Below are 26,730 nucleotides of genomic sequence, written 5' to 3'. Positions count from 1 at the left end.
GGTCAAACGAAGTAGGGGCGGTCGGGTAGCCCAGTGGTTAAAGCGTTAGTTCATCCCGCCGAAGACCCGGGTCCGATTCCCGACATGGGTACAATTTTGAAACCCATTTCTGGTGTCCCCCGCCGTGATATTGCTGGAATATTGCTAAAAGCGGCGTAAAACCAAACTCGCTCGCTCGCTCGCTCGCTCGCTCCCTCCCTCCCTCATTCAAACGAAGATGTGACGTAACATTAGCTAACAAGGTTAACGCGGGCAAAACTTGGTCAACACGGGTTCACCTTGATCGCCCAGGGTTTTTAAATCTAACGCAAACGCTGCAAAGTCTGAACAAAATGTCTACCCTCTTCCGTGTCTACCTTACACAACCACTTCTCTCTGTATACGTCTGTATGCGTAGATTATGATAGATTATTGCGCGTATAAGTAAACATTTACGTTATTTGCTATCCGTTTTAGTATAAGATAACCGATGTGTTATCACAATAGCAAGCACAACAGTGATTTCAACCACTCTGTAGCTTTGTTGGTGTATGAAATCATAATGTTGCGTCGCGATGGTTATAGGTATCGACCCTAAAATTCTGTTGGTTGTCATAACAGGCAAAAAGCTCGATCGGGTGGTCCGGCTCGTGTCATCACTCCAAGCCCAATTGGGTGTTGCTCATAATATTAACCGCTGGTTTGTCTGGCCCAGATTTGATTATTTACAGGTCGCTGAGAAATACATGCAGCTGGAATATATCTGTATATATCTGTATATGACGTCAAACAACAGCAAAAGGGAAGAAAAAACAGTGCATTGCTAAAGTAATTGTTGATGTTATACAGACACCATTGTGAACGTAATTCATAACCCATTTTTGACCTAATACAGACGCCATTGTTGACCTTATACAGACACCATTGTTAACGTCATACAGACGCCATTGTTAACGTAATACAGACACCATTGTTGACGTAATACAGTCGCCATTGTTGACGTAATGCAGACACTACTGTTGACGTAATACAGACGCTATTGTTGACGTAATATAGACACCATTGTGGACCTTATACATACACCATTTGTTAACGTAATACAGACACCATTGTTGACGTAATACAGACACCATTGTTGAAGTAATACAGACACCATTGTTGACGTAATACAGACACCATTGTTGAAGTAATACAGACACCATTGTTGACGTTATACAGACACCATCGTTGACGTAATACACACACCATTATTGACGTAATACACACACCAGTGTTGACGTAATACATACATCATTGTAGACGTAATACAGAAATCATTGTTGAAGTAATACAGACACTATTGTTGACGTAATTCATACACTATTATTGACGTATTACAGACATCATTATTGACGTGATGCAGACACCAGTGTTGACGTAATTCATACACCATTGTTGACGTAATACAGACACCATTGTTGACGTTATTCATACACCATTATTGACGTATAACAGACATCATTGTTGACGTAATCCATGCTCTATTTTTGACGTAATACAGACACCATTGTTGAAGTAATGCACACACCATTGTTGGCGTAATACAGAAATCATCGTTGACGTAATACAGACATCATTGTTGAAATAATACAGACACCATTTTTGACGTAATTCATACACCATTGTTGACGAAATGCAGACACCAGTGTTGACGTTATTCAGACGCCATTATTGACGTATTACAGACATCATTGATGACGTAATTCATACACCATTGTTGGCGTAATACAGACACCGTTGTTTTTGATGTAATACAAACACCATTGTCCTACATAAGGCTGCCCAACCCTGTTTGGTAGGGGGATTCGGGGTCATTTTGCGGGTATTAGGGACCTGTGGAATACAGGTGCGCAAATTCAACATTTATAAAAAAAATACGTAAATATATATATATATATTATATTATTTCGACATTTTTTCAGTAAGTTAACTTCAAATCTCACCCTTTTCTCAATGCTTTTGAGATTTGCTATTCGTATTCGGAGCGATGGTATTCGGGGTGGGTGTTGGTGGGAATGGGGTTTGTGGTGGTACTATAAGCTTCATATTATATTCATAAGCAATAAACCAAGCACTAGTGATGTCAGCGTCTATAATCCCGCCGGGTATTGTGAATCTTTTCCTGATTTCAATCACCACTAAGCATCTGAACCAACGGACACAATAGACGCAGGCTCTCCACAAACGCTCATTCATACTAACTGAAGCAACCCAGTTGTGTCGAGCTTACTACAGCGACCTTGAAAAACTAAAACTAGGTGACCTGCTGAAGTATCACTTGAATTTCAGTCTCGTCTTGGTGTTTGTCGGCCACAAGGACGTCGTGGCGCAACCAGGCGACCGCCACACACACACTCGCCTACATGCTCAGTCGGCACTTGCCGGACCTGTTAAAAATATTAAAACTAAAGACAGAAATAGACTAGAAGTAAAAATGTTTTTTGTTCCACGATTATTGTGTGCGTGTAGATACATGTGTATAATTTACAGCGCATTTAGTATCTCCCCAACAACAAACTCTGGTCATACAAGGTCCGCTGACATTTTAATGAAGGGGAGGACAGACAACTAAATATAGAATGCCTTGGGTTGAATGAATGTTACTCTATTTAACGATACCACGCTGTTGTAGATGAACAAATTTATATTTTGACCTGCATAATTAACATGTATGATGCAATGTTCTTAGAACCCCCCCCAATCCACACCTCCCCTCGGCCCACTCTAAACCCCTCGTATCCTCACCTCCCCTCAGCCCTCTCTAAACCCCTCTATTCCCCACATACCCTCAACCCACTCTAAACCCCTCTATTCCCCACATACCCTCAACCCACTCTAAACCCCTCTATTCCCCACATACCCTCAACCCACTCTAAACCCCTCTATTCCTCACCTCCCCTCAGCCAACTCTAAACCCCTCTATTCCTCACCTCCCCTCATCTTACTCTAAACCCCTCTATTCCTCATCTCCCCTCAGCCCACTCTAAACCCCTTTATTCCTCATCTACCCTCAGCCCACTCTAAACCCCTTTATTCCTCACCTCCCCTCAGCCCACTCTAAACCCCTCTATTCCTCATCTCCCCTCAGCCCACTCTAAACCCCTTTATTCCTCACCTCCCCTCAGCCCACTCTAAACCCCTCTATTCCTCACCACCCCTCAGCCCACTCTAAACCCCTCTATTCCTCACCTCCCCTCAGCCCACTCTAAACCCCTCTATTCCTCACCTCCCCTCAGCCCACTCTAAACCCCTCTATTCCTCCCCTCCCCTCAGCCCACTCTAAACCCCTCTATTCCTCCCCTCCCCTCAGCCAACTCTAAACCCCTCTATTCCTCCCCTACCCTCAGCCCACCTTAAATCCCTCTAACCTCACCTACCCCATTCTAACCCCCTCTATTCCTCACCTTCCCTCAGCACCCTCTAACCCCCTCTATTTAAAGTAGTACTAGAAGTAGAAGTTAGTAGTAGTAGTAGTAGTAGTAGTAGTAGTAGTAGTAGTAGTAGTAGTAGTAGTCAACAGACAGTGTAGTAGTTGTGGTCATACTGAAGTTGAACCTACACCACCATGAAGGGGCACGCATCATATGCCTATACACACCTCGTCAGAAATGTTGACCTGACAACTAGTCCAACATCTCAGTGTGGAGTGTGGCTGCTTTCTCCAACCAGCTGACTAAACATAGCTAACGACTTGTCACCAATACTTCGACATATTTCACAGTATACGCAAAAATCATACAGACATTGATTTCGCTACCCGTTCCATTCCGCGAGTCAGATATAAGGCCACATGTTTAGTAGAACCATGTCATGTAAACAAAACCAAAGACGCGACACAACAATACGAGAATTAATTAGTAGCCTACACAAAAAGGGTTGGACGCTCGTTCGAGGCAAGGATTTACTCAACAGTCGGGACAAGCCGTTGCAGAGAATCGTGACACGCAGTAAATCAATAATCCAAATGTATTGATCTGGGGGTTTGCGCAGAGATCGTGCGTGTGGTCACGTAACGCACGAAACCCCGTAGAGAGGGCGCAGCACTTACTGGCATTAGTGTGTGTTCCTATGTGTATATATACCTTGTTTCGTTTGTTTTTTATGTTTGATGTTTAACGCTGCACTCAGTAATTTTCCAGATATATGATGGCGTATATATGCCTACCAGAGTTCGCGCGTACTACTCCTGTAATAATTAATTATCCTCGATTATCCATGGTATAATAGTGAGTGAGTTGGGTTTAAAGCCGCTTTTAACAGTATTCCAGTTACATCGCGGCGTGTCAGCTTATTGTGGGAGGAAAGGTCTCAGGCGTATACCAGTTCGAGGAAACCGACGACCACGGGTATGGTGCTGACAAACCTAGAAACATAATCGGGGCGAACAGGGATTCGAACCCACAATCATTGGTGTCTGGCGTGCACAACTCTGCACATCGAATCGCGGCGCCTTAGAAGACTAAGCCAACCTACAATCTACCGAAATCTGCACGGCACTTTACGAACAGGATGTCGATTTCGTTACGCCATTTTGATTGGACTATGCATAGGCTCGTTAGTCCAGACAAAATGTAATTCCATAATTCCAGCCTAATTCGGCAAAGGTGGAAACTGGAGTTTTATACTATCATTTATTTCCCTTTGCTCGGGCTGAAACTGTGTATGGTCGAACCCGGTATCGGATTTCCAACTAACGAAACATTCCGATCAGATTTTAAAACATGGCCGATAAAGCAGCCATAATGAAAACGCAAGTTTCCTCCCTACTCAGCGATTTCTGCATGTTTCTAGTAAATTGTATTTCCAGTAAGTATGTTATATCATATTTTGATCACGGACGTCACGTCATCTAATTTAAGAATGTTATTATTGTCCCCTACGCAGATATTTGCGCATGTAGCGCTGAGTCATTTAACACGCAGGAGGTCGTATGAAGTTAGCATGGTTTTTATGTGTTTGTGCATATTTTGAATTTGACACTTCTGTATGACCTTTGACATATCCGTAAATTTACTCGATTGAATGTGTTCCCCTTTGTCTGAAACAACGGGTTTGGAAATTGGCATGTTGTGTATATAAGCCAAGCATATGATCTGGTCCGATTTTAGCTGTGACCGCCATAGTGAATTTGTCATGCTGTCCAATTTCTTGCTCATATGGTTCTTGAATATATCATTGTGACATTTCATATCCAGGAAGTATATATATAGCATGGGTATTTTAACGCTGTTAGTTTAATATTTTGTTCATTAGTCCTTAGACATTTTGTCGCACTCTGACATTTGGCCTTCACACTCTGACATTTGGCCTTCACACTCTGGCTTTGGCCTTCACACTCTGACATTTGGCCTTCACACTCTGACTTTGGCCTTCACACTCTGACATTTGGCCTTCACACTCTGACATTTGGCCTTCACACTCTGACATTTGGCCTTCACACTCTGACTTTGGCCTTCACACTCTGGCTTTGGCCTTCATGTGTGCCTGAACGTGCTGCATTTCCACTCAGAAACCACAGAACTTATGAACATATGAACTCAGCAATATTGTGGCTACATACTGGCCCCTGACATATTTATATATTCTGTGTCATTGTGTTATTTGACATACAGGGAGTATGACCTTTGTGTGGGAAGTAGAAACATATGCCACATGTTGCTATGTTGGCGTATTTTGAACTTTATATGATTCAAATTATTTATACTTTTTGATTTAATTTGTCATATTTTCATTTTTCATACATGGCAATATTGATTCCATATTGATGATTGTTAACTTGCATGTGGAGAAGGAGGAGGTAGGATAAAAGCCTTTTTGGCCTCACTGGAAATATTAAAGTGACGGTAGTCATTGAAATATTGGGTTGGAACGGATCAGCCATGATCATATTGACCAGTAACCCTTTTCACTTGTAAGATTTGGACTTTTGACATAATCAAGAACACAAATATTGCTAAAATGAGTGAAAATTGGCGAGTTATCGAACTTGTGACCCAAGATGATTGTTTGTTACCACATGCTTTTACTGATGTCATCAACCGTAACGATATCAGGGGCGGTCGGGGAGCCTAGTGGTTAAAGCGTTCGCTCGTCACGCCGAACACCCGGGTTCGATTCCCGACATGGGTTCAATGTGTGAAGCCCATTTCTGGTGTCCCCTGTCGTGATATTGCTGGAATATTGCTAAAAGGGGCGTAAAACCTCACTCACTCACTTAACGATATCAGTTTGGTCAAAGTCTTGCTCATGTTCAAATATTAGAAAAACATTTAGAACATTTCTTTTTGTACTGAAAAGATCCTGTCACATTAAGAAAGATCAATGAATGACACTCGCTGCTTGAACAAAGAAATTTAAATCTGAAGAATCATGTCATGTGACAGAGATTACTGATATGTACAACAAACAAACACTGCCGACCGCCTCCGTGATCTAGTGGATAGAGCGTCTGCCCGGAGAGCGAAGGGTCGTGGGTTGGATCCCCTGCCACGTCATACCAAAAGACGTTAAAAGAGAATACTTGTTGTTACCCTACCTGGCGCTCGGCATTAAGGGGCTAAACCAAGGGCTGGTCGGCTCGGAGTCAGTATACTGTGTCTGAGTGGGGTATTCATGTTAAACTGCGACATGATATCTCAGTGAGCTAGCACTATAAATCGGCATCAGTCCGGACTAGCACAAGCAGCCACACACACACGTCGTGCATGTACGTCGCTATGTAAGTGCAATAATCTTGAACGCGACGTTAAACCCCATTTCACTTCACTTCAGGGGGCACGGGTGGCCCAGTCGTCTAAGGCGCCGCGATTCGCTGTGCAGAGTTGCGTCCCTTGGGCACGCCAGAAACCTATGATTGTGGGTTCGAATCTCGGTTCGCCCCGATTATGTTTCTAGGTTTGTCAGCACCATACCCGTGCTCGTGGGTTTCACCGAAGTGGTAAACGTCTGAGACCTGCATCACTTCGGGCTTTCCTCCCACATTAAGCTGACACGCCGTGATATAACTGGAATACTGTTAAAAGCGGCGTTAAACCCAACTCACTCACTCACTTCAACTCTTCCAGTACCCGACTAATGAAAGGGGCGTGTCTGCCCAACAAACACACAGTAGCTTACACACTACATTACAGTGAATATTGATACTTTAGTTTTATGTTAACACTGGCCCCAGATTCACTCATTTACAATTTCACAAACTGCTGTGGTTATCAAATAAGATGCAAATTGTTGAAAAGCACAACGCTTTAACCACTTGCCTACCCCACCGCCCCTGAAACCTGCAAAGAATAGACCAGAGGCTACATGTACACAACGAATAGTCACAATTGCGTGTCTGATATGACAATGTCTTCATGTATGTAGCCATGAACTTGAAATACAATAATCTATGTCTTCAAGAGAGTTTTATTAATTATGTTGCACGCTTGGAGAAATACCCTCTCACTCAGTTCGTTATAATACTGCGATGTAAGTAATGACACGAATGCTCAAAGCGCACTTGTTGACATATTGTAGTATGACATTAACTAGCCTTATAAGGACGACACGTGACCTGTAGGCGTACATGTGGCTCACTACATGTTGTCGTATGTCTGCTCAACACAGCACTTGACACAGACCCAGCCTTATCTGTCTGTAGTATCGGGTTTCACGAACTGTCAGCTGTGGGCTTCACAATTAACTTATACGTGGGCAGACATTTAAAAACTGCCGGCCGGTGTCTGTAGATGTATTTACATGCATGTAGCAAACACAACACATTGCCTGTACATTGAGTGTACGTGGACGTGCGTGTGTGCGTGCGCGCGTGCGCGTGCGTGCGTGTTCGCGTGTGCGTGTGCGTGTGCGTGCGTGTACATATTCTCCTCTTTCACTGTCAAGTATCTTTTTCATTAAACGTTTTATTAAAATAACTGGGTTGTTTTTTTAAATATTTTTTTGGAGTTATTTGTGTTTAAAAGTGATGGTACACATCCTATTTCAAATACGCTCCATCAATATGCATATTAAATACTGCACAAGAAATGCCTACACAACGAGAAATATTTCCAACATTAAGATAACATAGTTCAACATAAATAAGCTTCATGCATTAAAAAATATTGCATATACCGTTTACAATACGTTCCATCATTATGTATATGAATTATTTGCAAATTTTCTATGAACTTTGTTTTCTTGAATATTGTCCGCATCGTTGCGCTGAAGTAGCCCAGCTCGACAGTAGTAACAGTGAGTGGTAGGTCAGATAACGTTGTATATCCTGCAGCAAGCCGTGCCCACAGCAATACTAGTGTCGCGGATACGTACACACATGGTTTGTCACCGGGATTGTTTCTGTCAGACCCGGGAACTCACTCGGTGCACGAACACAGGTACCTAATAACACACTCAAACTGCATCTCGCAGCAGTTTACCTGTGGCGTAATGACAGGTAGGCGCTTTATGTCCTTTGGGGTGGCTTTTCAAAAGTTATGCATTGCGTGGAATCAACGCTTTATTGATTCAACTTTTGTATATTTACTGAATAACACTGTGAGCTATCTGCATTGAATACAGGGCACTGTGTGTTGTTATGATGAAATGGTAAGTTTATATAGCGACTGTGTAACGGCAATGTACGATTTTAATGTTCGGTGAATAACCGGTCCTCCCTTGTGCGTGACTGTGAGCGTTACATGGTGAACACAATTGGTATTTCACCCTGCAATATGTGCGTATACCACCCTTCAGAACTGACAAGGGTGCGGTCATCTTTTAAAGGGGTAGTGTTGGCTTGTGTGTGTGTGTGTGTGTGTGTGTGTGCGTGCGTGCGTGCGTGCGTGCGTGTGTGTGTGTGTGTGTGCGTGCGTGTGTGTGTGTGTGTGTGCGCGTGCGGGTACATATGTCTATTCATAGGGAGGCAGAGAAGGTCACGCAACTTAAGCATACGTGAACAAAACATATTTGTGCGATTTTTTTTCACGGTTTTCTTACTGTTTATTTCACCATGCTTGTCGAAATTGGGTGGTCACATTCGGTGATCTCTCCCCCTCCCACCCTCCCTCTCTCTCTCTCTCTCTCTCTCTCTCTCTCTCTCTCTCTCTCTCTCTCTCTCTCTCTCTCTCCAATGTATGTTTAAATCGAGAAGTCAGATGCTTGAAGCGTCTATGATTACCGCGACATTTGTTTGCAGGTATGCTGTGTAGATGTGTATTGCCGCGGTTGCCAGCTTTTGCAAATGTGACATTGCATCAACAGTGTGCATACCTGTGCTTGCAGGGGACAGGTGCGCGGCGTTCTGGCGGAAGTAGCTAATTACCCCTACCTGTTTGAGATATGCTGAGGTATGTGTATTGGGTGGTCACATCATATTTTTTCACAGTTTATAACGTGTGCGCGATCAAATAGCTCTAGCTATAACAGGGGGGGGGGGGGGGGGGGGGGTCTATTTGCGTGTGGTGGTGTATAGATGTGTATACGTGTGGGTGTGAGTGGGTGTGTATACACGCACGTGTGGGTCTTTCTCTGTGATGTGTGTGTCTCTCTCTGTGTGTGGGTGCTCAAGTGCGTGTGTGTGTGCGTGTGCGTGCGCGTTTGTGTGCGTTTGTGTGTGCGTGTGTGTGTTTGTGTGTTTGTGTGTGCGTGTGTGTGTTTGTGTGTGTGTGTGTGTGTGTGTGTGTGTGTGTGTGTGTGTGTGTGTGTGTGTGTGTGTGTGTGTGTGTGTGTGAGAGAGAGATGGGTGTAGATGTGTGTGTTGTAGTGGATGTGCAGTTATTGTGTCGTTGGTGATAACGCTAGGTCAAGAGTGATTGGTGGGTTTGTTGTGGACAGGAACTAACTTCCCTGTTGACACTTGGATTGTGCAATGGGGCTACATCTCGACAATGATAGATAGATCCGTGCGTGTAAGGGTTAATTACGTTCTCAGCAAGATTCGGGCATCACATTAATAACTAGGCAAAACCCGATCCCAGACTGAAGAGTGAGTGAAGTAAAATGCCTCACACATATTGAAGTTGAGAGAGAGAGAGAGAGAGAGAGAGAGAGAGAGAGAGAGAGAGAATTGGGGGAATCAGTTAACGTGAGAAACGGAATGTGGCATGGTGTTGTCAAACCAACAGTGACGGGTGTTTATGTGGACTTAGGTACACTAGTCAAAACAATGTACCAGTGACAATAATATTACAATATATAGAGGGTCTAACTGTGCCCCACGCAGCCAGTCTGGTGGCGTTGTCAACTAGATAAGCTAGAGCAAGTGCTAGAGCATGTGCTTCACTTATGCATACGGGTCCGGTTAATCAGAGGCCTGAATAGTCTGGACACTGTTAATCCGGGCACCTTGTCGATGGTCGGGACCCCAAAACTCCAGATAGCGTTTGATATAGACGCCGGCTAGACCAGAACCTGTCAGTAAGGAACCTGGATAGTAATGGCGTGGAGTCCGATCACTGTTATTTCAAGCTCTGGATAATCGGGGCATGCTACTCTGCAGGCTTGATAAACCAGACACTGTCAGTATTGGACAACGAAACCCGGCAAATTCGGACTCTCTCAATCCGAAATGTTGCTTGTTAATCCGGATCCTCGCTATACTGGCCCATGCTTTAACTCTAAACACGCCAAAATAGCAGACAATGATACTTGAACCTGTTTATCAAGATTTACGACAGTATCTCCCTTGACACTGTCAAGACTGATACCTTTTTTCATTGCGTCGTGTTTCACATGTGTACTTGACTAGTAGTGTTAGCAGTGAGGAAAGATTTGGGTTTGCCGAGTTTATATATTTTGCTGATTCAACATGCAGTTTCCCTCGAGAATGACGACAGCTTGCTCAACCATAATACCAGCATCTACATTAATGCCCCACTGTGTGGACAAGGTCACGTTGTCATGGTGTCCTGACTGCCACTATACAAACAAAATATTCCAAACAGTGAAAGTTCCTGTGACATTGAATAGGATTTAATGCAAAGTTATGTTTTTTACCAAATCTGAAACAATTTCGGTTTGCAACAGATAAAAGACCCTGTAAGTGTTCGAATGGTTTAATTTGCCATACTGACTTCAGAAAAAAAAAACCCCAAAAAACATGAGCATGCCAAAATGTCAGTTTACAAGTCAATAGCGTGTGTGTCGACCTGTGGTTGCAATGCAAGCAACACATCTTCGTCTCATGAATTGGACCAGGCATCGCACAAAGTCCTGTGGGATATCTGTCCATATCTGCTGGAGCATGTTTCGAAGTTCCAGGGGTGTCTGTGGAACATGTGGTTGACCTCAAAGGCGACGATCCATCTCATCCCACATGTGCTCGATTGGTGAGAGATCAGGGGAGCGAGCCGGCCAGGCGATGACATTCACGTCGTTTTGTTGAAGAGAATCCGGAACAAGTCGAGCAATATGAGGCCGGGCGTTGTCATGTTGAAAGGTAATACATGGGCCATGATGACGCAAAAACGGTAGAGCGACAGGGCCGATGATCTCGCTGTGCGGTAGCGCTGTCCATTGAGATTTCCCTCCACCACTATCAAACGGGTCATCTGTCTTGCTGTAATCCCACCCCATACCATAACACTGCCGCCCCAGAACCGATCTTCTTCCATAACACCATGTTTGACGTAACGTTCACCTCGACGTCGGTTACTCGAATTCGTCCATCGCTGTGGCTGAGGTGAAAACGAGACTTGTCAGTGAATAGAGCTTGTCCCCACTGCGTGGCTGTCCAGCGTAGACCACTGTAGACGTGCTTGACGGTGATTTCCTGTCAAAATGGGACGTCTGGCGGGTCTTCTGGCGACAATCCCTGCACATCTGAGGCGACGACGTACGGTTGGTGAAGATATTCGTCGAAGGACAGGTATGTTTCTTGCAGTCACTGTTGCTGGCTAGAATCGATTTCGTAGGTGTGTTGTTCGAATCCAGTCGTGCTGTCGATTATTGGTTACGCGTGGCCTGCAATTCCGAGGATGGTCTCTGACTTCATTCGTATATTGCGAACGTTTCCATAAACACCAAATGGTGTTTCTGTGGACGTTAAATTATCTTGCAACATCACGTTGACTCGATCCTGCTTCAGGGATACCAATGGCACGCAGACGCCCATTTTGTAATGTTGAATAATTGCGTAATTTTGTTGTTTTTTGCTAAACAATGCATATGGAATACCGTTAACGCACATGTTTTTTATACCCATTCTTTGGTTGTGAAATGCATGGGGCTTGCATAAAAGTCAACTTTTGCATGGAATGCATGCTTTTCTGTAGCAGTTGCGTTTTTGTGTCTTGATTTCATACATTTACTACAAAATTGAAAACCAAACTTTTTTGTTTGAAAAATACACTAATATATTGGTGTCACAGGAACTTTTGTTGTTGAGTATGTAATCATCTCTTGTGCATATAAGGATAAGTTATCAGGAAGCCGTTTTGTGCACCAAGTCCTACAGGGAAGCAATACATTTCGTAAGGAAACACGTTAATTTTTTTAAAACTTGATATCCTTTAAATAAATTCCTTTTTGCAAATTTTGATTAACTAATTAACATGGAATATCGGTGATCACTTATATATATAAAATATAAATATAATAAAAATTTAAATATCTACGTGAATGTGCAGGCCTATGTATCCGGAATATCCGTTGATGGTTAATAACCATTGTTAAAAACAATTTGGGACAATAAAGCTCTAGATATAGATACTCTGTGAGAAATACTTATTGATTTCAATTTTATGAAAATATCCGGCAAGCTCTTAAATCAATATATCATCGCCCAACCGCGAACAGAGTGAGGGTATTTGGGGAAATCAATTGCCAAGGCTTCATATTTATTACGGGGCGGTCGGGTAGCCTAGTGGTTAAAGCGTTCGCTCGTCACGCCGAAGACCTTGGTTCGATTCCCGACATGGATACAATGCGTGACGCCCATTTCTGGAGCCCACGCCGTGATATTGCTGGAATGTTGCTAAAAGCGGCGTAAAACCCAACTCACTCACTCACTCATATGTATGACACTGGGATAGTCTCCATTATATTACAATATCATAAGGAAATAATGCCTTAATTAACTGTAATGGTTTGTGTCATATAAATGGTGAGTGAGTTGGGTTTAACGGTATTTCTGTTGTATCCCGAATTATCATAGTTTGTTTGTTTGGGGGGTTCGTTGTTTTAGTTTAACGCGCACTCGGCAATCCTTCAGCTATATGAGGGCGGTCTGTAAATAACCGAGTCTGGACAAGGAAATCAAGTGATTATTATCATGAGCATCGATCAACCAAGTCAGAGAGCGTGACCACCCGATCCCATGTGTCGCCTTTTACGACAAGCACGGGTTGCTGAAGGCCTATTCAAACTGACTGTAAAAGTCACTTTTCTCGGAAATATGATTCTGACCCGGTGCTTCACTGGTGAACGACCTATCATAAAGATGAAGAAAAGCCTTAACGTCGCATCTATATAAGACGACTAGCAAATGTAAGTGTGTAATATCCTGTGATCACAATATGCACATTCCTTTAAAAAACAAGCTGTATCCGTGCTTGTCCTTGCTGGTGTGCCGCCATATTGTGGCAATATGGTAACAGTTTCTTTAAAAACTCAATAAATACTCACTCACTCATTGAACGTGGATCTTCAATTGTTGCGTATGTTTGGACCCCATAGGGTCTACGGTGCGTTATAGGTTCTCAGTACTTAATGCTTTTGGTTTGATCCGACTGAAAAATGGATGAGGTGGTTAAAGCGTATCAACTTGTGGCAAGTCGTTTTCACATTTATTACGGAGTGACTGATATCTTCAGTTATTTTAAAGATATCGGTATTATATTTAAAGGTATCAATAATGCTTTTTTAAAAATATCTATAAATAATTGAAGATATCTTTAATTAATTTCTGATATTTAAAATACAATCTTAAAATGTTAGTGATATCAAAAACATATCTCATGATATCTCTAAATGTATTTAAGATATCATTAAAACACTTACCATCGTGCAGTATAATAATTCGAGACATCAATACATGATATGAGGATATCTATGTACTTTCAAGATATCAGGAATTGGATCACTGATACTATAAAACACTTTTTTTAACAATTTTTTATATCTTTTAATCACATTATGATAGCTTTAATCGAATTTAAGATATCAGCGATTCTTTCCAAGATATAAGCAATATGCTTCATCATATCTTTCATTCATTTCGTGATATACACATTTTATTGCAAATATCTATAATTATCTGTATTTAAGATATCTTCAATTCAAGACATATTGATTTCAATTCAAGTTATCTCTAATTTATTTCAATTTATCTTTAAAACAACTGAAGATACCAGTAATTCCGTTTTATATGTGAAAACCGCTTGCCACGGATCGTTGCTAGAGTCGAATATTTACGGGCCGTCGAGTGATAAATATAATGATGGAGACGAATAAAGGAACAATGATAATTATAGGGAAATAAGCTTTTCTGTCAGTACATTTGAAATAGCGCGCATACAAATTCAACACTTGTGTTTGTGTGCATTGTTTCAAACGTGTATTTGGTAGATAAGGCTGGGAACCCATGATAGCATATCATTTTCTACGATATCATGTGTCTAAAACTAACTGTTCCCTTACTCATTTCCATCAGTATATATTCTGACTGATATAATTAATTGGTGGGTTTGTTTCCATTTCTATGTTCCGATAGACCGATAGACTGAGATCATCTACTGCAGTAGAAGCTAGGTGTGTGTGGGTGGGGTGGGGGTGGGGGTGGGGTGGAGAGAGTGGTTTACTCTTTGTTAAAGAAACCATTGGTCATTGTGGACTGGTGGTGGGCTTAAAGCCTTTTTGGAGATTATCAAAGGGACCTGGATCGTTTGATAATACTGCTATAAAATCCATCAAAGCGGTCAGATTAACTAAATCAATGGCGAGGTTTGCGACTAAGGAATCGTACGTAATACAAGGGATTTCACTTCAGTGATGCTAATTCACCGTTTTAAATATAATTGCATATGGTTATTCTATATATTTACTTACTTATTCATTCCTTAGTATTTACCAATTTATTTTGTTATATGTTAATGTTTCATTCATGCATGCATATATTTAATCTATGTGACCATTGTATGTATTTGTATGATAGATATACTCTCTGTACCAGTACTGCCCAAACATCGTTTACATATCGAATCTAAGCTGTATCTTTAAAAATGGACCTGTAATCATCTGTAATGGCTGTTCACGAGAGTATTTTGATACTAGCGGAGAAATACAACACACACAGCAGTGACGGCACAACATAACTGCTTGGCTGGTTGTTATCAACTTATTGAATACATAGCCTCTTGTTGGTTGAGCGACCTTGACCCCACGACCTCGGTCATATGACACCTCCCCCGACCATGACGTCACATATTCTCTGTTGACATTTTGTACCGCCATCTTTAGGTCTAGAGCCGGATAATACGACAAAAGTTCGTTGTTTTATTGGAAATGTTGGGGTTTATCTTTGTCCCGGGAGGGACGGGGAGACCTTGACGTTTGAAATTTTCCTTTGGACTATACAAATTCCACAGATTTTTCATTACCAGGTAATTTATTAGGCTATACATTAGTGATTCTTTGCCTGCCTAGTGGCATATCCCTGAGTCAGGAAAATGCGAAAGATTGTGGTCATGTTTTCATATTCTATCGATAAGCTTATATCCACCTGTCTATGTGTTATAAGTGAACGTGGCAGCTAAATGTATGTGCTTGCGATAGACGTGCGAGAGGTCTAAAACGGTTGTGTACTTCTGTGTTGGGGTCAGCTGTTGGTTGTTACTGCTTATTGACGCATGACGCAAGCGTCAGCATCGAACAATGTTTACTCCTGAGCTTTCATTCATCTGTCAAAGTCGAGCTAGTCGATTACATGTAAATCTATATTTGTAGTGCACAAAAATATGTTTTTTACTGATTCTAATGTACGACAGGGAGTAACCACTGTCTATGAGAAGCAGAGATAAAGATTTCCTAAATATAGGTGTTGTTAAAGGAAAATAATTTGGCCTAAATAACTATTCTACTTTTGCATTTGCTGGCATAAACATTTCTACCTGCGATAGTGACAATTCGGTTGCTGTAGCACTGAGTAGTGTAGCAAGCAGAGTCGGAAACTAAACCAGTCTAATTCGCCTTTTTGACAAAAAAATCAACTATTATTTAGCCTTTTGTGCGACATTTTTCCTTTGATTTTTCCATCCAATTATCTGGGTAGTTAGTGTACATTTTACCTCTAACCTATAAAAAATAGGCTTTTGAGAGCCTGAAGGTAACAAAGCAAATGGTATACTGAAGCAGTCGATGCCAATCTAGTTTGAGTCAATAAGACTGAATTTATTTATTATCAACATTTTGAATAATTTTTTATTTTGATATATGGTCTATTATGAGCTTAGCTTACTAGACGGAAAGACATTTTACTCATATTGGGCTTCAGACTAGGGACTTAAGCGACAAACTGCAATAGAATTCTTGAGAGTATGATAAGAGATCAGAGGTTATGACTTGGTAATAATGTGACATCACTTGTTCTATATACACCATAACATTGCAAACAATGGATGAATTGGGTTTCACTATTGTAGCGTTAATTGCAGAGAGTCTTCATAAGACCATTACATTTTTGTTCAGGAATATGACACCTATAACACCTTCCTTTTCATGTTTTTCATCAAAACTCTTTTATTGAAGTTGTGAATTAATATTTTCATACCTAAAGCATTGTATATAGTAGGGCTGGGACGAAACACCAACTGTGCAAACAGATACATATCACGATACCTTACTCACGATCCAATATGTATCATGATACTTGCATGTGCTCTGATGATTTACAGTTGGCACTGTCAAGTATGGCAAAACAAATGAAAATATTTATGTTTTCACTTGCACTACTGATTAGTGTTTAATGTAACTGTTATTAAAGCAAACATTTAGGTCAAAATCAATATTTTTGACTTTTGATTTAGTGTGCGACTGTTATCGATACTTGTTTCAAGCAGTAAAAAATCGCGATCCACCAATGCATCGGTGTATCGTCCCACCAATGTTGTTTAGTAGGATAATTGGATCATATTTCATTCTATTTATATCATTATTTCCTTTATTTCATTGATCTGCACTACTCAATCTTATAATTCTGTTAAGTAACATCTTGCAGATTGAAATATTGCCAGAAAAGCCATGGGCACACAATACTCTTGTCCTATTATATTACATTGACTGAGTAATTAGCCCCCAGTCCCACACACAGATTTTGACATGTCATATCTAGGCACAAGAATGTTCCCTCAGGAATGTCACACTAAAACTATCTCAGCATTCAAACAGGTCCAACAGCGACCTCGGTGCAGCTTTGTTAGTATGGGGTAAAATTAATGCATCTGTGTCCTCATTCAATTTTTAACTAACTTTACAAGAAGGAGAATTTTGTGCATAAAACGGTAAATCTTCAAAGAAGCATGTTTATGAATAAAACTCAACCACAGACGACAATGCCACTATCATGTTCTGCAATCTGAATCAGTGCATTGAGTGACGTTTCCTGTATAGATGATGTTTTGGTTTTATGTGTTGTTTAATGCTGCACTCAGCAATATTCCAGCTATTTGAAGCCAATATACCAGCCTTTAGAGTGATAGAAACATTCTTATCCCCCTAGTCCTTATTATGATAATATATAGAAAAAAAACTAAAATGGCAAATTTCTACAAGTCTTTATGATACCTAAACTATTGGGCATTTTGGCTAGGAGTGGTGCCTATTTCTATTGCTGCTGCTGTATGGACCTAGAAAATCCAGTGATTGATATTTTGAGAAACGATCTCTGTCCTCGGGTACAATGACTTGCAATCAGCCAAGTGACCAAAGCTGACCACTGATCTATTTGTCATCTTGTGCGACCAGCTAGGATCTATTCTGACCGGAATCTTCATCTGTTCATGGAGATACTTTGGCTGAAATGTCATAACATGACGGTGTCACACACATGTTACTTTCTTTGCAATATGTATAACCAAATAAACAAACTTCTTTTCACATACGAACCGATAAGGATACACAGAATATTTTGGTATATTTTGACATGTTCACATTAGATTAAAAACTGAATATTGTGAAGCCATACATCCATCAGTACCACCAAGGTTCCTCTTGCCAAGGTTGTCTCAAGAGCGTATAAACTACAATCAATTGACCCCTTTAGATCTGGATTCGAATTGTCTTCAGCAGCAGGTAACAGAATTAGGTGTTCAGAGTTGCTACGTGATTGGTGCATGTCCTTGTATCCCAATTGCGAAGATCGATGCTCATAATTGTCCAGACTTGATCTTGTTGATTTTCTACAGACCGCCATCACATTGTCGAATAGGTGTAAAAGGATACTTTGGTCAGGAATTTTCATGCAATGATACAATACACGATAGTTTGTTTATTCCAAAATAAATTACTAACTAGTCATTTCATTGACTCCTCATTGTTTTGTCAGTCAAATATTGCAAAATTAGCGCTTTAAGTTCACTACTAGAAATTTCCACCACATGACAAACATGTGTCTACTGCTAGCTTTTGTCTTTTTAACCTGCTCTAAAATATTTATTGTCTAGAAGTTTCCATGTTGTTTGACATAAATATTTATATCATTATACATATCGAATCGTGATCTTACTGTATCGTTTCACCCCTATTGCCGAGTGAGGCAACAATCATAAGCTTTCTATATATGTACAAAGGGATGTTACACTGTACTATGGTTTCATTTTTCTGGACTTTTGATAATCCAGACCATTTAAATGTCAAGATACCCTCTGGATTAAAAGGTTTTGTATGAAATTATGTGTCATAAAATATCCAGAAAGAATTTGGTGAGTGTAACATTCATTACATAATAAGACACTCATTATCTTAAGGCACACATATTATAAGACTAATATCACTATCTTGATGAACAAGGTAAAGGAGCTTTAATCAACTGAAAATGTGCCACACTCCTGAGTTGAGCGATTAAACATGTTAAATTTGAATTGGTGTTTGCCACCATTGAAATGAGGTTATTTAGAATATTGAATCTTTTTCTATCCAAATGTTCTAAACAGATTAACATGATTATCTTAACTAAAACACAAAATTTCATATAACTAACATACATAGTAATCCTAAAACGAATGTTTTAACAAGACTGATTAAGAGAAAGTCTTATATTTCAGATTTGATACAGGAACTGATTAAGAAGTATAATACTGCAAGCTGTGGTTGAAGTTAAGGGAGTCTGGTATCCTTGAGGTTTGCACCAATAGTATTTGAATCTAGTGATCCTTAAATTTCCAACTTTTAGCATTTAGGGCAGTGACAAGTACCCACTGACTTTCAAGCTTCCTTTCAAACCGGGAAACGTCTCCTAGTAGAATCCCATCATCTTTGCAGCCTGTGTATCAAATTTATATACCACTAGAAATAACTGCAACATGTACAACATGATTTGGTAATCACACAGACTGTTTAGCTTATTCTGATTATACCGTTATCAGGGTGTGACTCAGATGTTTATGATCACCAACGATATGATAACAGTAAACATTGTCAACACCAAGAGGCCAGGGGGAAGTTAGGTCAGGTCACACAACAAGGCACATGCCAACTCACATGGGTGAGATATAAATAGCAAGACAATGTTTACAAACATTGGTGTATTTATAGGTGCTGATTTCACCCTTGTCAGTTGTGTTGCTTTGTGGCTGTCAGCCTGATCTCTGACTTCAATTGAGATGATTTTTGGGGCATGCATGCAAGACACAAATATGATAAAGGTTTGATAGGATTTCTTTACCATGTCACCAATAGGCTTCTATATGTTTTTTTTGCATTGTGTATTTTGGGGTATTCACTCAGCTGTACATTATATGCTGAATAGAGTACACCTATATTTTGTATGGTGTTCATTTCAAAGTATGATGTTGAGATCCAAAATACACCAGCATAATCAGCCAACAAAACAGGAATTATTTGGGAATATAAGTGGCCACCAAAATGACTGTGTACTAAAAAATTATATCCTTAATAAACATGATCATGATGACTACAAGACACAAGTTTGTCTATATCATTAGGATAGGGTGGATATTACAAGCTGGGAAATAAGACTACTACTACTAGTGTACTATGACAATTTGAAACAAGTCACTGCTCTCAAAGAACAATTTCACTGAGGTGAGTTTTAGTTTCCAGAGTGAAAATATTGTAAATGTTTTAGTCCTTCATTTGACAGTAGTGCTCGACACTTACACTGCTCACTGGTCCGAGTCTAGTATATTGTCTTAAGGACCAGTAAAATTAAATAAATGGTCGTCCGGGTGATGTGATGTTATTTTAGGGACGAACAAAGTAAGTTAAGTTTGTGAGACTTTTGAAATCAGCGATAGATCAAGTCTAAAGCTAAGCACTGTTGTGTCTAGCATGTCTAATAGAGATTCAACAGAACCTGTAGATTTCCTTTGGTGCTTCTTAACAGTTTTGGTGATAAAAATGAATTACAGCATATTCTACCATGACCATGAATTCAGAAAACACTGGATTCTACTTGGTCGGTCAGAAGTTTCAAATCTCTACCTGTGGTTGAAACAGCTTACAAACAATATTATGGCTTGTAATTTTACCATCTTTAAGACAATCAAATTTAAGCAACAATACCATTTTATAATTTATCATATATATTTATATAAACAATAATCTAAAAATTTTAGGATTCATGATGAGAATGAGAATTATCATAGGCATAAAGGTGAAATAATTGCATTGGTTACCATGAAGTAAATCTGCTAATGTCTAAACTGTGAACTCAGTGACCCAAGTTAATTGAGAAGCTGTAAATATACATGTGTCAGTGTATATTTCTCTTGTTCATCTCATCAATAAATCAATATTACAAACAATGTGAATCAACAGATGAGTTGGAAAGCTGACAAAGTCACATGACCATGGGTTCGGTGTATTGTTTCTACTAGATAGCAAACATGTGACAATGTTGATCAATGTAATGTAAGTGTAACACAATACTGGTGTTAAGTGGTGTAGAATTCGGGATATGATTTGGTTTCTTTTAACATGTACCTTGTAGTACAAGTGTAGTCTGAACAAGCTCCATTAAATCAGTAGTCGGCGACATGGTTGAAATCGCTGATAGTGTTAGGACATTAGAAATATACTGAAAATGTAATCCATGTATATTTTCTTACCATGCTTAAATAATGTTAAAAGCTTCAAAGTAAATACTGGAACCTTCAGTATTGCAATCTCATGTTATTCAATAACACAGTACAGCAGCAGCCACCTTATTGTGCTTTGGAAAGGCAGTGTTAACGGGTTAAGGGACTGTGAGATGTCTTTGTCACATGCTTTAAAGTTGGCACTAAATATAACCTACTTTCGTTCTTGTAGTATATCAATAAGTCGCCATGATGCATTGAACGTGTTGCAGTGGGGTTTTATACCGTCTCCATTGCTGACATTGTGGTGGTGTTACGTCTTGTGTGTTGAATTCTGTATTGTAGTCAATATCATGTCTGAATGGTTAGTTGAGTCACACTACTTAAATGCTATCTGGGACTTGGTTGACATCCCTAAGTGGCTGTGGAGATAACAACAGCATGTATATCATATAGATTAGGTGAGTCACCTTGAATTTAATTTTGCAGATGTATCGGTATGTTTTTTTGTTTCATTTATCATATAGAATTTTTGCACATAGGGTGTCATTTGAATGAGTCACATGCAAGTGCATAATTATAGGCTGAACTTCAGGTAGCTCAGTATACATGTATTACATTTAGTGTATTTTTATGCAGTTTTGGAAATGTTTGTGTGGAGATGTCATGGTGAAATTGGTAGTACATGCAGTTGCATATTTTGGGGGTGAGTAAGTTGATGGAGTGGTTACAATGTATGACCTGGATGATGATGTCTCATTGTGACCCTCCTTGGTGATTCATGGATAACAACCTGTTTGCCGGGCCGAGATTCATTAAGCACATGTCTTGGGAATGAAGCTGGAAAAGTGCTGATTTTGGCATAAAACAATACACAAGTGAATATTCAATCACTAGCTACGAAAATATTACCTGAGAGTGATGTTTTGTTTATGTTTGATTTGTTCATATACCAAAAGACATGAATAGATGGTACTTGTTGTTACCCTGCCATGCCCACGGCAATAACAGGATAAGGCTGGTTGGCTCAGAGTCAGTATACTGTGGCATAGTAGGGTATACAACTGTGGCATGGTAACTCAGTGAGCTAGCACAGACAAGTCCGGACTAGTACATGTACAAGCAGCCAGCTTCTGCTTGGTCAGGTTTTAGGGAATACTTCTTTTGCTTTTCATTTGCATATAGGTCAAATAACCCATTAAATTGGAAAATGACGGACAGATGTATAGGAAATAGAGGGCCGGTGGCCCCACATCAGTGTCAATCAGAAGGGAGGGTCATGGTTGGAATGGTGGCCATCAGAAGCACCGAGAGCATGAGGCAAAACTGCTTACCAGTCCAACTAGTTAAATCATCACAAGACATTGTAAATTCTACTTGCTGCTCACCAGAGACAATCTGTAGCGTAGGACAATTGTTTGAGCTAGTGGACTGTTGCTGTTAAATTTCAATGCCAGCTGCAGTTAGTTACAACACATTCATCTCTCTCAAATCAATAAGCATATATATATTCATCACAAGGATTGATTTAGGATTCTCAACTAAGTGCCCCTGGCAGGCAGTTTGGGGGAAAAAAAAGTATTGTTTCATATAAAAACTGCTTAAATTCAGAGGTATTTTGAGATTGCATATAATGCAATAATATAAAACGAAGCATTAAAACCTGTTCCTATGTATTGGTCTTTTTTGAAGTGAATATCAGGTTACTTCTACAAAGCCATAAAATTAGTTATTAGTTATATATATTAGTACATTCTAAAATGAAGTGGGAATTTTCATTGACATTTGCTGTAGACTTGGGGCTGAATATTAGCCCCTGAGCAGGTCTAGATAACCCCCTTCATCAGGCAGAATAATCAAGTAAACTCTGTATGAATTGTGTGTGTAGCTGACAATGTGACATGTTAAATGACAAGTTTTTCTATATGCTGATCTATATATAGTTTCAGTCCACATAGTCAAGTAGAATTTGCTTTACCACCACAATCACACCACAATCACACCAAACCACACCCACAACCGAACACAAACGCAAACCCAAACCCCACACCCTCACCTCATTCCACACCACCACCCTACACCACACTGCCTCTATGGTCTAGCAGTAGAGCATCCGCCTAGAGAGTGGAAAGTCCGGGGTTCGATCCCTGGCCGCGTCATACCAAAAGACGTTAAAAGATGGTACTTGTTGTTATCCTGTCTGGCACTTGGCATTAAGGGGCTAAAGCAAGGTCTGGTCAGCTCGGAGTCAGTATACTGTGTCTGAGTAGGGTATTCATGTTAAACTAGGGCATGGTATCTGAGTGTGCTGGCACTCTAAATCGACATCAGTCTGGACTAGTACAAGCAGCCATACACACACACATGCATGCACGTTGCTATATAAGTCGAATGATCTCGGATGCGACGTTAAACCCTCACCTCACCTCACCTCACCTCACCTCACCTCACCTCACCACACCACACCCTTTCTGCATCTGGTATGTTGGTCTATAAATAATCACTTCATACAAGAAGAAACATTTATCAATCTGACGTTGACTATTTTGGCATGTTTGGGTGGTATGAAACATGTCAAGGATGACTCCTGTAAACATGGTATACATGGTTAGGAATAGATAAGATTATTTATTTGTCCCCAGCAGTGTCCGAAATAACTGCCTGCCTCCTCATGGCAGGTAACTATTCTTTTGGGCTGCTTGAAATTTTACTCCACCTGCCCGACTGTCTGGCAGATAATTTAAGACTACTTTTTCATCTTCAGTTTTATAATAACTCCTAGATTCGCAAGTACCCGGTAATTGTTTGCATTATTTCAACTGAATCTAGATATGATTTGTCTCTTCAATTTTGTGTTTTTCAATATATATAATACCTGAATGCAGGACTTGATGGGCAGGCAACATTTATGGGTCACCTGTCCAACAGTCTTGTTGGGTTAAAAAAATATTTCAAACACTGGTCCTGAGGCAACAATCCTTGTAATGTAACGAAGTGCCTGCTTTGTTGTCCTGGTTCTATTAATTTGGTGATAGTCATTTGATGCATGTTGTGTGGGCTGGCAGATAAGCAACATCCTGCTTACTGATGTAGGTAGTAACATGTAGTTCAGGGCCGTGTCACCGGGAGAAGTGTGTCTAATATGATATTATCAGGTGCAGTGTGATGTATTGTCAGACCACGAGCCAGTGAGTCATGCATTATCAAGTTGGCCCAGGTGATAAAGTTGATATATTGTAATCCATTACCTCACTAATAGTATCATTCATCATGATGTCAGCATTGCTGAGGTGATAGCTTTATGTTTTTATTTTTATTATTACTGCTAATATTAAATTATTATGATTGTTATTTTTGTTATTACTGTTACTAATGTTACTACTGCTATTATTAGTTTTAACACTTATTGTGGGGCCGTGGGGTCAATGCGGTTTGCTCCTATGTTATTTGAACCATGGACCCCCTAAAGTATCAACTTTGAACAAAGCTAGTCAAGGGTAAGGACATATATACCATTGATATACATGATAGTGATATAGATGATTCTTCTTTACCTTATTTTGACACTTGCTGCTTTAATACTGAAGTGAAAAGGAAAAACATAACATTTACATTTTGAGAAACAAAACTAATGATTGTTCAACTTGTGTTAAAATCTGATGAAAGTAATGGGTTAAGCATGTTAAGTATTACTCTCAACTGTTTCTTAGCCATTATCAAAATGGTGAATCCCACATAATTTTGATAACTGAAGAAAGTCATACCAGAAAATCTTACGGTAAATATAGTAGCATACAGTTCTCAATCAGATTCAATAAGCTAGCAGGACTGGAAAATGTTATGTTCCACTAACCATGCTGTCCCTTTGAAAACATTACTGGCCATGGGCAATGGTGAAATGGTTTATGGGTTAGTCAAAATAAATGTTTGAAATTATGATCAATCAGTGACATATGTCATGATCTTAAAAAACAACTGTCAACGTTATTAGATGACCAGGCTTGAATTCTTAGTTGATTAAGTGTCATTGAACCTTAATGACATGATGTGTTACTCATAATATCCTCTTCAGTTTGTCTGGCCAGAATCGAGTATTTACAAGTTTCAGTGACTTAAGTAGAGTATTGCAGGCTGCAATGTAAAACAAAGAAACAGTAGTTTGTGATTGCTTCAAATGGAGGGCCTTTTTTCTGGGGTCAATGTCAATGATCAGACCGCTTCAGTGGTTAGTTTGCCATGTTTGCTATTTTTTCAGAAAACTCTCATGGCTTCCTCCAGGGTGGCCCATTCGTCTAAGGTGCCACAATTTGATGTACTGAGTTGTGTCCCTTGGGCACACCAGATCATGATCATGGGTTCGAATCCTGGTTTGACCTGATCATGTTTCCAGGTTTGTCAGCACCATACACATGCTTGTGGGTTTACCCAAAGTGGTAAACATCTGAAACCTGCATCACTTCAGGCTTTCTTCACGCATTAAGCTGACCCATCGTGATATAGCTGGAATATTGTTCAAAGTGGTGTGAAACCAAATGCACTCCTCCCTTGCCCCATGTACTCACTGTATGATGTTTACAATGTGTGTTCTGTTTCCAGGACATTCACAGAGAGACTAAGTGGGGGCCTGTCGGAGAGCTTCTCCAGCACCATGGTAAGTTGTTCTGCTCACTTTCACCACCTGGAGTCATTATTGAGTTAACTTTTACAGTTCTTCTGGCAGCATATGAATTCATTAAAAAAATCATTCAGCATGAAAAATATTTGCTGATTACAAGTGCCTACTTTTTACAGTCCCACTTCGCAACACAGCATTGAAGGAAAGTGCCAAATATAATAAGTCGGCAGTGCCAAAATAGAGCTTGGTGTTCATAGTATTACTGAAAATATCCATTTATTCAATCCATATGTAATTGCTATCAAGACTGTTTTGCCATGTCTGCATTATAATCAACAAATTATCTGGACCAGTGAAGCTGGCATGTTCCTTCCAGTGATGACACCTGAATTTGTTGAAGAGGTTCAAATCTGATTTTCAATATGGCTGCCACGGGGGCCATTTTGAAAAATCTATTTAAGGTTATTACTCAGCCAATTTTGTTCCAATTTCTAGACATATGTAGATGCTATCAACATGATCAAGACTGTTTACACCAAGTTCATTCTTATCAGGATATTATCTATTAGGGGCATAATCCTTGTATCCATATTTCCAGTTAGGACAAGTTGCAACTGACACTATCTTGTTTCTTGTTGTCTAACTGGACATAACAATTTTCATGGTTTTATTCACCCCCCAGTAACCATAATAAGCATAGCAACACGTCAAAGGAAGCCTCAATAAATGGCCTTTTCTATGAATTTCAAGTGAATTTGATCTGTGAAACTGCTATGACATGTTGAAAGCTGTCACCTCCCAGTACTACCAGTATGTGTATTTGTTAGTACTACGGTTTGGCTTTTCTTCATAGCCAAACATGCTCTT

General features: G+C 40.0%; 1 protein-coding gene across 4 annotated transcripts in view; it reads left to right on the top strand.

Annotated features, from left to right (window-relative positions):
- Positions 1-9,291: 9,291 nt before the first annotated feature.
- LOC139456455 (phosphatidylinositol-3,5-bisphosphate 3-phosphatase MTMR3-like) overlaps positions 9,292-26,730 on the top strand; it is a 43,692-nt gene continuing 26,253 nt past the window's right edge. The window contains exons 1-3 of one of the 4 annotated variants that reach the window (XM_071238180.1): positions 15,438-15,596; positions 19,254-19,329; positions 25,845-25,899. In XM_071238180.1, the coding sequence (XP_071094281.1) occupies positions 25,897-25,899 (3 nt within the window). In that variant the 5' untranslated portion in view covers positions 15,438-15,596; positions 19,254-19,329; positions 25,845-25,896. Of the gene's footprint in view, positions 9,345-15,437; positions 15,597-19,253; positions 19,330-21,649; positions 21,710-25,844; positions 25,900-26,730 lie in introns of those variants that run through there. The other 3 variants (XM_071238178.1, XM_071238179.1, XM_071238181.1) reach the window with 3 other exon arrangements.

The sequence above is a fragment of the Haliotis cracherodii genome, unplaced genomic scaffold, assembly GCF_022045235.1.
Source record: "Haliotis cracherodii isolate W230 unplaced genomic scaffold, xgHalCrac1.p SCAF_11, whole genome shotgun sequence".
NCBI classification, from domain to species: domain Eukaryota; kingdom Metazoa; phylum Mollusca; class Gastropoda; order Lepetellida; family Haliotidae; genus Haliotis; species Haliotis cracherodii.
Note: the sequence above shows the minus strand (reverse complement) of the source record. Positions and strands in the feature narration are given on the sequence as shown.